The sequence below is a fragment of the Sminthopsis crassicaudata genome, chromosome 2, assembly GCF_048593235.1.
Source record: "Sminthopsis crassicaudata isolate SCR6 chromosome 2, ASM4859323v1, whole genome shotgun sequence".
NCBI classification, from domain to species: Eukaryota; Metazoa; Chordata; class Mammalia; order Dasyuromorphia; family Dasyuridae; genus Sminthopsis; species Sminthopsis crassicaudata.
Genome location: NC_133618.1, coordinates 550,637,633 through 550,649,833, shown reverse-complemented (window position 1 = coordinate 550,649,833; position 12,201 = coordinate 550,637,633). Strand labels below are relative to the sequence as shown.

Genomic DNA, 12,201 nt, shown 5'->3' with positions numbered 1-12,201 from the left:
GAACAGGTTATCCAATTTCTAATTTCAATATTGCAAAAAATTACTCAAACTTCCTATCCCTTCTATTTTTACAAAAAAGATTTAGACATTGAGTTGCTTATAAATAATTTTTTTGTGCTGGTAGTTTCAAAACAACTTATGATATCACTAAGTTAATTCTCAGCTAATAGTCATATTAGGATGGCGCTAAAAGTAATGTTTTCAGATTGCCAAGTAATGTTTTTTAGTTTGTTCAGATCTTCTCCAAACATAGGGACACCAAATTAATTTTTATTGGAAATGGACCTAAGGAAAATTATAGGCTCTTCTCACAGTCATTTTTTGGAACTAAAGGCATGAATCAAAAGGGGAAAAAAAGACTATTTGGGATTTCAAATAAATAATTTCATCTGGGGATGACAAGTATTTACCTTTGGATCCATTCTGAGGAAGGTATGGGTGCCTCTGCTACTGAAGGTTGATCTTTTAAATGTTTTGCTGTGATAAAAATGGTAATAGTTCTCTAGGTTTCCAATCTGCAAAAAAGAAAAGAGATTGTCATCATTGCATCTTGTAAATAGTTGGAAAATTTGCCAGTTCTTATAGCTTTGTACGTCTTCAAATTGTACTTTATTTTGTGTCTCAAGAAAACTTTGTCTTTTTTGCATACTAAAAGTTCCCAAAATACATGTTATACATAGACTACAAAGGATTCTCAATGAAACCATGGTTCTCCATTTCATGTTGCTTGCTTTATTTTTAACGTATATAACAAGTTCTCTACCTTACTTTCAAAAGTGTCATGCTCATCCATGCTTCCTTGTAAATATATTTCTAATCTCTAATTAAAAAAATGGCCCTCATATTTTTGGTGTCATTATTGATAGCTGCCATTAAAATAATATACACTCTTTTACTTCTGTCTCCACAATTCATTTGACAATCACTTGTTAAATGCCTCCTTATGTCAGGCATTGCTAGGTGTTTAGCACACAAAGATAAAATAAGAAGTAGCACCCGGCCTCAAGAAGGTTATACTTTATCAAGAGAAAACAACATAAAAAAACAGATAAGAAAACAAAGTATATACAAATAAAGTACAAAATAATTTCAGAAAGTGGGGCAGGCACTAGTAATTGGGGATATCATGAAAAGCCTGACTTTATAAGCCAATAAAGCCCCTTGAAAAGGGTAGTCGTGATCAAAATTTTGTTTTGAAAACATCAATTTGGTAGCTGTGGGAATGAAGAATTGGGAGACAAGAGATTTGAAGTGGGAAGAGAAACCAGTTAAGAGGGTACTTGTAATAATCCCATAAAAATGTGATCAGATAGTAGGTAGCTCTCCAAATTGAAAGACAGGATGTTGTGAAGATAAAATCAATATGACTTGCAGGGCAGTTGAGAGAAAAGTGAGAGAAAGATTGAAAAGCTGAGGATCACTTGCAAGCTGATAAATGTGGGTCCTCATCAAAAATAGGGGTCACAATATTCTCAACAGAAATGGGAAAATTAGAAAGAAGGGAAGCTTTGAGAAGGAAAGAAAATAATGAATTCTGGTTGGATTAGGAGAATTTGAAATAACTATTGCATATAAAGTTTAAAATATCTAATCAGAAGTTGATAAATGAGATGAAAGCTCAAAAGGAAGCCCAGAGTTAGTTATATAGATCTAGGAGTCATCTGCATAGAAATAACAGTTGAACTCAGGAGGGTTGATTAAATTATCTAGGGATTAACATAAAGATGAATTTAAATTTCTCTTTTTAAACACATATTGATAAATCATAGTACAAAAATAAAACCATGCTCTCTATTCAATATTGTGAGATTAAATATTATGCTACTACCTGAACATTCACTAGCTAACTATGTTTTCCAGGCCCCAATCTGCTTAAAAGTTGAACTGAAATTCCCAGGTGGCCAAAAGAACAAAATGTTTATTTGGAGTCAGAGAAACCAGTTCAAATTCTGCCTTTCCAATTACTATCTGTTTGACCTTGGGCAAACCATTTAATACTTTTGACTCACTTTCTTCATCTGTAAAAAAAAGGTATTAGAATCAGAGGATTTTACACTCCATCTATACTAATATATGTGTATATGTATATATATACATATACACATACATATATATATATATATTTTTCAAATTAGAAAAAATATTTCATTGGTATTTTTTGCCCCATTGGTAAAATTTCTAAGAATAAATGTTTGTACTTAGCTGAAGCAATGAGTCCAATAAAAATACAAATAATTGTCTTCTTGAGAATTATTCATATTGTGAAAGGGCTAGATAATATCAAAATTCCTCGAGTTTCCCCATTTTCTGCTTAAAGGCAATTTCTCAGAACAAATTACAGAATCATATATTGTGAAGACTGGAAGAAATCTTGAACAATAATATAAGGGTACATTCTCCTGTCTTCAGGCAGGACCACCATACTTAAGCTTCCTACAAGGGGTAAACCCTTCCCCCATAATTTATTCTAAAGTCCAACAACCACTAACAGCAGAACCTTTTAATATTATCCTAAATCCATTGTGCCATAGTGTAAAACCTTTTCATTCTATTTTCATGAACTATTGAAGATACCTCCTGCTGGTATTCTAAATTGTGGTGGTGATGATGAAGTCACGTCCAACACTTTGTGACCCTATCTGGGATTTTCTTGATATGAAATGGTTTGTAATTTCTAATTCATCTCACAGAAGAGGAAACAAATAGGGCAGAGTGACTTGCTCAGAGCCACACAGCTTTGAAGTAGCTAAGGCCAAATCTGAGGTCAGATTTTCATGACTTAAGGAGCAGTACCCTAACCCCTGTGCCACCTAGCTAGCTCCACTTCTAATGTGGAACCTTTTTTTTAATATTTGTAAGTTTGTTAAAATGCTAAATAGGCTTCAAAAATTCTTTTTTCAGGCTACATAATTTCCAATTCTTAACATCTCATTTTGTAACCTATAAGCCAACTGGATCCTCTAAAAACTTTTTTTAGCTATGGACTTCAGAACTGGTCATCATCCCTTGCTAAATAATTTTTACTATGAAGTCTAATTGATTATTCCCTCATTAATATACACTAGAGTTTTATTTATTCTTTCTAGTTTTTTGCTTTCTTGCTAATGAAGTCACTAAACCTTACCAGTTGTTCTAACCTCTAGACCTTTTGCTGTCATACTTCCACATTACTTTTTCTTTCCTGCTTTACATTTATGGACTTTATTTTTCTTCCTCCCAGGTATAGAATCCTGCACTTGTCTTTAATGAAGTGAAAAATTGTCAAAAGCTTAGCTCATAAACTAAGTCAGAGCTGCTATTTATATATCGAAGGCATTAATGAAATTTTAACTTGTGGCAATATTTAATTACCATGTTTACCTACAAGCTAGCACCATTCCTTGGAGATGTTATGTTAACTTATCTGCTTGCTATATATTGGTCTTAAACTATAAGCATTTAAGTTGGTTACTATTCAAAGAAAAAAGAAGAAACTAACAGTAAAATAAATTCTCAATTGGCAAGACTAAAAGGATTGTCAATCTCTGTATGTACCCCACATCAAATTCTGGTGACAGCTAAGCTTGCTCACCCTCTGGGTCGTACCACACATGCAACTATGTTCTAACTTACTGACAGCTGCTTTTTCCTTAATTTTGCAGCAGTTCACTAATTACTTAAACATTCTTTTTCCTGTTTCCTTCACGGTCATGTCAGTGCTTAATTGTTATTTGACAAATCCAGAGCCAGCCAGAACATATCTCAAGCTATCAGTGAGCTAACCACAGAGTAGATGGATCCCCATGGGGTTGACCAGGGAGAGGAGCACCTGTGTGTTGTAGCAACCAGTTCTCTACTTCTGTTTGGAAACTTGGTATCCGGTCCATCACAGTCATAGAGAAAGCAACTCCCAATAATTCTGAATCCAGGAGCCAAAGACACTAGTGTTACTATTTCCAATTACTACAAAGTCAGATTAAAGTACATGGTAGAAAAGGGAATAAATCTGAAAATGACATCAAGTTCTTTCTCCTATCCTGTGCATGGAGTTGCCCTTGCTCTATGATGAAGGGGCAGGAATGTGAAGGAAGAACTTCCATTGCTGGGTTTTTCCTAGAACCTTCATTTTAGTGAATGGGATAGCTATCTCTAATTTCCTGGATTTGACTACCACACCTCAATTGCTTCTTCACTCTACTCCTATTGGTCCCTTCCCCCATTGATAAGTTTTTCCCCAAAATGGAGGAAGGGCCTCATACTACTACCTCTATCTCTTACTCTTTGAACTTATCCTCCAGATTCTACATCCAAGTCTAGATATACCTTCTTCTTGACTCCACTTTTTTTATAATAACTTTTTATTTTTCCAAATACATGCAAAGATAGTTCTAAACATTCACTTTCACAAAACCTTGTATTCCAAATTTTTTCCCTCTCTTCCCACTTCCCTAGACAGCAAGTAATCCAATATAGGTAAAACATGTGCAATTCTTGTAAATATATTTCCATATTTATCATGATGAACAATAAAAATCAATCAAAAGAGAAAAGAAAAAAATACATGAGAAAGAAAAAAACCAACAACAACAAATTAAAAGGTGAAAATACTAAGTAAGCTTTGATCCACATTCAGTCTCCATAGTTCTCTCTCTGGATGCAGATGGCATTTTCCATCACAATTCTATTAGATTTGACTTGAATCATCTCATAGTTGAAAAGAGCCAAGTATATCACAGTTGGTCATCACATAATCTTGTTGTTGCTGTGTACAATGTTCTCTTGGTTCTGCTCACTTCATTTAGCATCAGTTCATGTAAGTCTCTCCAGGTTTTTCTGAAATCAGCCTGTTTGTCATTTCTCATAGAACAATGATACTCCGTAAAACTCATCACTGATTCAGTCATTCTCCAACTAATGGGCATATCTACTCCATTTCCAGTTTCTTGTCATTACAAAAAAGGCTGCTACAAACATTTTTGTACATGCCTTGACCTTGCTTTTTAAACTTTCATTTTTATGTGCTATCATCCCACATTAGAATATAAGTTCTTTGAGGCAGTAATTGCCTTTATTTTTGCTTGTATTTGTGTCCCCACAGATTGGTCCATAACAAGCACTAAATAAATGGTTGCAGACTGATGTCCTGTTCCCACCAACAATCTTGCAATCTCAAGTCTTTCATAGAAGGATGCAAGCTGAAAATGCCTGAGTCATAAATGGTGACTTTCCCTTCAATAGTAAGAGCCCATATTTGTTAAGCTTTGTTTTTATGAAGAAGTATTTATATAAATCTATGTGTATAAAGATATAAATTTTAAGGAAATTGCATCTGTTTAGAAATAAACTGTCAATTCCAATAGATTAGGAGTGAAAAATACCATTTGCATCCAGAGAGAGAATTGGAGACTAAAAGCAAAGCATACCATTTTCATTGGGGAGTGTTGTTTGTTTGCTTTTTTCTTTCTTGTGTTTTTCCCCTTTTATTATGATTTTTCTTTCACAACATGACAAAACATTAGTATGTTTTAAATGACTGCATATGGATAATCCTATAACAGATTAATTGCTGTCTTGGGGAAGGGGAAAAAGGGAAAGAAATGTGGAACTCAAATTTTACAAAAATGCTGAAAATTATCTTTACATGTAATTGGAAAAATAAAATACTCTTGAGGAAAAAAGAAATAAAATGTCAGCATCATCTTATTTTTTTAACCATGCTTCAGTTTATACTGTTGGGTTTTGTTTTGTCATTTTTTTTGCCTCACTTTATCACTTTATCACTGCTATGCCATAATTTCGAATTCAATGGCCCTCCTATATTTAGTCCTATGCTGTCAAATAATAGGAACATCAATTTAGAGCTCAAATAGATTTCAGAGGAGATACCATCCAACTCCATACCTACAGATTATAAAAGGAATATGAACTGGGGATTAGGAAAAAGCATGGAGATGATTCATAGGAATATCAACTTATAGAATAGGAAATATACTTAGAACTTATTGAATTCAATCCCCACATTTAAAACATCAGGAAACTGGAGCTCAGTGGGGTGATGTGACTTGCTCATTGCCACCCAACGAGCCTCTGTCACATCAAGCACTCTATACCATGAAATATGGTCTGCTCAGAAAAGGGCACCTCAGGTAAAGCCAATGGCTTTCTTGTAGTATTTACTTGCCAACCTTTTGAGCAGATGCAACAAACATGCTGCCACTAGCCACAAAACTCTTACCTGTGGGCAAACTAGATTAAAATGTGATTGGGAAATGTTTATCAAAATAAATAAAAATACAATACAGCACAGATAATGTTAATTTGTGGTTTTCTAAGTCAATATGCAACCAGCAGGCATCCCATTCAAGTTTGATGCCACAGGCCTATTTTTTCAACCTCTCTTTACCTTGTTGAAATTCCAACAGGATTACTGAAACATCAATGACTAGTCTAACTGTCACACAGAACACTGTTCAGTGAACATAAAAGGCAAGACATACATTTGATGGCCTCCCTGTTGTAAGGCATTGTTATAGGAATTTTATATTTCCTTTTATTCCTTCTGAAAATTCTGATTCACTAAAAGTCTGTTTTCATATTAACCTTATCAGATCAAAATGTGTCCCCTGGGATGTAAAAATCTAGTCAGAGCCTGAAGCATTCCTTAGATAAGAAGCCAGGGGAAGAATCTCAGTTGTCCCTGACTCCTTGGCAACATAGAAATCCTCCTCCTTCATAGGTCTATCTATAAACCTTCTAAATGTAGTTTAATCTGTAATCTGATCTAGTTTACCTATAGAGTCTGTCTGAAGAAGTTTGTTTCTTTGGGGGATGGATGAGATTATGACTGTTTAGGTTTATCCAATTTTTATGATATTGAAGGGAGGATTTTGTATCTACTTCTCTTTAATTTTTATGACCCAACAGGAATGTACCACATTACAATAGATATTTCTCTGGCACTCAGATGTAATTTTGCCCTTAAGAAGCCTTGTCAGAATTCTCATGAATGTTCAGATTTTCTCCGAGGCCTGAACAAACATATTATGTTTGAACATAATAATAAAACTTAAGTTTTTACCTCCATAATTTCTGTGTTGTGATATGTATTTGGCAACAACTACCACCTTGTGAACTCAGAGAGGAGTTATTTGTCCCAAAACAGTAAAGACTAAATGAATTAGAGGGAGAACTCATTCAAACCACTCCTTGTACAGATAAGGCAATTGAAGCCACAGAAGTCCACGCTTCTCTTGATTCCAAATCTAATCCTCTGTCTACTACATTTTTGTCATAGCCTTCCCTTTTAGACATCAATAGATATATCAGAAAAAGCAGCCAAATCCAAAATTCTATTCATTTAAGTTATCAGTAAGGCATTTTCTTTGTAAATATTCAAGGACAGTTTGACAAATAGTTGGCATACTGTAATATTAATGATGAAAGCTAATTAATTTATGCAGAGCATAAAGGTTTGCAAAAAGGCTTTACATCTTACTTGATTCTCCATTTAAAAACACTTCTTATGTAAGAAGATTAAAAAAGAGCAAAAACACATAGAGACCTGATATATTTTTTAAAATAAAAATGTAGGTTTTAAAAAACACTCTTTATAAAAATTCTATTTCTTCAAATGGATATTTTTGTTGCAATTAAATCAGTTCCTCCATTTGAACCAACTGCTTTATGCCATTTTACAATTGCTATATTTTCCCTACAAGGATTTAGTATATTTCTGCTATGAGAATATTCATACTATATGGTTTAATTATCCCTTGGAAAATAGTATTCTAGCTTCAAAGTAACTAGTCTACTTTCCTAATAGGGAATAATAATTTTTACAACATGATTATCCCTCTGAGATAGCTAGTCCCTTTTTTCCCTTTCCTGGAAATGTATTTCTTTTTAATCGCACAACTCTAAAGATTATTTGAGGTACACTACTATTCAGTTCTACTTTGCCAAGAGCCTAATCCTGGATCCTAGAAATCTGGAGACTTAATGCCCTCCATAACCAAGATCATTAGACCTCTTCCCTATATGAAATAATTTTTTTGTAAATTTCTGTAAATTAAATCTATGCCTCTAATCTGAACTACTATACTATAAAACTACAATGCTATATATTATCAATACTGCTACAAAACTACAAGGGCAACATCAAGAATATTAAGATCTCAGCTAATCTTAAGACGTTAGTTATGTACACTGGTACCCATTTTATTAGAGAGAACACTACTAAGTCATAATTAAACTTATCAACTGATAAGCACTAATCATAAAAGAATTCTCATTAAAATTTCTTGTCAATGAACATAAGAAGAAAAGGAATCAAAGTACATATGATGAAAAAAAGTCTAGATTTTTTTTTTTGACAAGATAGTGTTAAAAGAAACAGCTTGTATGTTTTGGTTAGCCATGACAACAAAATCAAATAAGCAAACAGTTGACAAGTGCCTGCTTTGTGATCACCAGATGCAGTGCTGAGGGTGGAGGTGGGAGGGCAAGTGGGTAGAAGAGTAGGGTAGTTTACAAAGAGATAAGATAGTTATGATTGGAGGGGTAATGAAGAAACCTGAAAAGTTAACCATAGAAAATTTAATCTCAAAAGACCAAATATGTCATTGATCTATGATTTCAATGAGGGGAGGGATTATTATATTTTGAGAAGATTTTGATAGATTTCAGGTATGACTTAAAAGTTCAGAAAGAAATAGTTGAGAAGACAAGACAGATGGTTTTACCTGGAGCAATCAGTGTAATCAAAGGAGTGGAAGTAAGAAAGCACAAGTATACCAGCAATGATGAAAAGACCAGTACTCCCTAGAGAAGAGGTGTATAAATAAATAGTGGAGACTGGAAATATAGGGTGGGTCCAATTCATGCAGGACCTTAAATACCTACCTAGGAGTTTGGTTTTTTATCACGTAGGCAATATGTACTGATGGGAGAATTTTAACACCAGAATCATATGATAAAAGCTCTATATCAGCATCTCAGTCTGATTTCATTTTGTAATCCCAGGTTAAAACAAAGCAAGGTGACCACAAGCATTAAATAAATATCCCACAGCCTGCCTGGAAACTAGTTTTGTTGCATTTCCCCCTCTACAGATATAAAAACTGAGGACAAGTAAAATAATTTGCCCAAGGTCACAGGAGTAGTTCATGAGTAAGACAGAATTCTTCATTAGAAATACTCTGCTGCTGATTTCAGAAAGGCCTGGAGAGACTTACCTGAACTTACCTGATGCTAAGTAAAGGGAGAAGAACCAAAAGTTTTACTCATTGGTATGGAAAATTACACACAGCAACAATAAGATTATATAATGATCAATTCTGATGGGTGTGGCTTTTTTCAACAATGAAGTGATTAAAGCCAATTCCAATAGACTCCTGATGGAGAGAGCCCTCTGCATCCAGAAAGAGGACTATGGGGTCTGAATGTGGATCACAACAGAGTATTTTCACCTTTTGTTGCTATTTTCTTGCTTCTTAGCTTCTTTCTCATTTTCTTTCCTTTTTGATCTGATTTTTCTTGTGCAGCATGATAAATGCAGAAAATTTGCACATGTTTAACATATATAAGATTAGGGGGTGGGGAGAAGCAAAGGAGAAAAAAAATTGCACACAAGGTTTTGCAAAGGTAAATGTTGAAAACTGTATTTTTTGAAAATAAAAAGCTAGAAAAGGAAATAATCTGCTATTCCCTGCCAATATTTCATTCTTTAGTCTTGAAGCTCTTCCCTAATGCCTCTTGCCTACTATAAAATGTACCCTTAGGTGTTCATGTCCTCACACCCACAAATAATGGAAAATATTTTCATCAAAGACCACTGGCAAGTGAGCAGTTCCAAATAAGGAAAGTCAAATGTGATAAGGCAAGAGTCATGTTGAGAGAGAGAGGGGAAGAGGGAAAGGGAAAAAGAGAAGGAGAAGGAGAGGGAGGGGAGAGAAGGAAGTTCAATTCTCATGATTTTTTTTTTTAAGAGTAAAGAGGTAATGCATCAAAATCCCTCCTTATTGAAACAAGGTATGTTTGCACAGAGTTGTGCTGAGAACCATTAGTAATAAAGGCTTATGGAGTATGTCTGATCTTAGCTCACCTTGCTGTCTCAAACATTAAAAGACATTAAGTAGGGTTTATATGTTATATTTTATAAAGATCTAGAGGAATAAGAATAAAGGGTGGGAAGGAACACCTTGTTTTGTAAATCCAAGCTTCATTTGCATCATCTGCTAAGCTCTGTGAAGGTGCTGAATACTTCCTTCAATATTTCAGGAATCTGTGGTTTCGAAGTATATTCCTTCCTCTGACACAAGACATAATGCTGTTGCATTTAAGTACAATTCATGTGATGTGAATTCAAACATATGAGCAACTTCAGAAGCCCAAGAATAAACAATATTCTTGAAGAAGAAGTTGTGTTGAAAAGAGCATGCTTTGGTACACAAAAATGACACTTATCTTTCCCTATGTCATTCACCCTCCTTGGAAAATAGTCAAATAGTGAGGAAATGTCACAGTTCAAGGTCTCAGAAAGAAACGATTGTAGATGTATGTTCTGACGTTGCAAAAAAACTATTCACTTTATCACTCATGATGACTCCCCTTGGCTGCAAAACAGATGTTTGGAGACACAACTTGCTGAGCATTCAAGGGGCTATGCTTTCTCAAGGTCATCATTTAGACATGACTTTCTGTGAGCAAACTTCCTACAGGTCCACAATTTTGAGTGCAATTATGTAACGTTATCAATCATAGTTCGTTTGCTTAAAAACAACAACAAAAAAACAAAACAAAAAAACCAACTAATTAGAGCCTATAAAAACACATACCAAATTAATTCTGGCTCACCCTGGCGACTTCAGTCTGGAGAAAGTTATAAATAAGAACTGAGACAGAGTCTATATTTAGCTAGCATTTGGTCTCCTAGCATTTAAAATTAAGGAAGTGGGGGTGGGGGGAGACAGTGTTTTTTATGCATTTAAAAAATAAACTACTTCCTATTTCAGACAAATATATAAACAGTAGCATTATACTACTAAAATAATCACAACTTAGATAGATCTCTTACAGCCCAGTATTTATATTGCACAATTCTCTGCAGCTCCACAAATGGTCCGATTACAATCCATATCTCTTCATGATACATACCAGAGCTGCTCAACCTGTTATAAACAACAAAATTGTTTAACTTCTATTGTTGAACTGTCTCTAAACTACCATGGCTTCTGTATTTAGATTAGGAGGTTTGATGTGGTAATTTGGCTATAGCTTAGTCCTCCAGTTGGGATGCAACTCAGAAATTCTGAATATGAAATTTCAGTGACTTCATCTCACTTTGAATAAAACTTTTCCAACCAAGTCTTTCTGGAGGTTTTCTCTAGGACAGTTAGAATTAATCTTTTCAATTGTTTCTTAAATTCAGCATTCTTAACATTGCCTGTTTGACTTTGGGCAAATCACTTAACTTTGCTGAGCCTCAGTTTCCTGATTTGTAAAATGAAGGAGTTAAGTTAGATGGCCTTTAACATCCTTTCCATGTCTAAATCTGTGATTTTCAGCATTTTTTAAAAAAAGTTTAATTCAAACTAAAAAAAAATATGCTCTAAAATTAATGATAATAAAATCTTTCTATAGTACCAATAATCACTCATTTGGAATCTTCCCCATAATTCCATATCTAAATGAGAGATTTGTTACTACATTAGGGACCACTTTCCCCCACCCCTACCCTACTGGAAATCAGGGTTGATTAATTAAGAATTTGTGTGTTTATGTGTGTTTATGTGTATGTGTGTGTGTATGTGTGTAGCACAAAAAAGGCTACCTTTATATGAAGGGCAGCAGTGAACTCCTAGAGGGTAAGTTGGCCGGGTTCCAAGTTGTTCTCATTCTATCACTCAAAACCCAACGCTGTGTAATTAAGCTCTTCAAAAATGCATCTGGCCTGATTAACAATGGGAAGTACACATTTAAAGGGAGGGATGCTATTTTCTGGGGTTGTCTGTCAAGTGCAGCTGGTTCCACAAGCAAACGGATTCTGTGCTATGTACCTATAATGTCAATTTGGTTTTCCTATAGTATACTTACTGTGTCTGGATCCCTGGGCCAGATTCTCTTACCTTTTCCTAGAATAAGAAGCAACATGGTACAGCGTAAAGAGAACTGGCTCTAGGTTCAAATCCTATCTCTCCTCCTTACTGCCTTTCTCATTGTAGT

General features: G+C 34.6%; 1 protein-coding gene across 2 annotated transcripts in view; it reads right to left on the bottom strand.

Moving 5' to 3' along the window:
• The window catches only part of PCSK6 (proprotein convertase subtilisin/kexin type 6), a 240,175-nt gene that overhangs the window by 200,881 nt on the left and 27,093 nt on the right, over positions 1 to 12,201 (bottom strand). For both annotated transcript variants that reach the window (XM_074294997.1, XM_074294998.1), the window contains exon 2: positions 411 to 515. In XM_074294997.1, the coding sequence (XP_074151098.1) occupies positions 411 to 515 (105 nt within the window). The remainder of the gene's footprint in view (positions 1 to 410; positions 516 to 12,201) is intronic.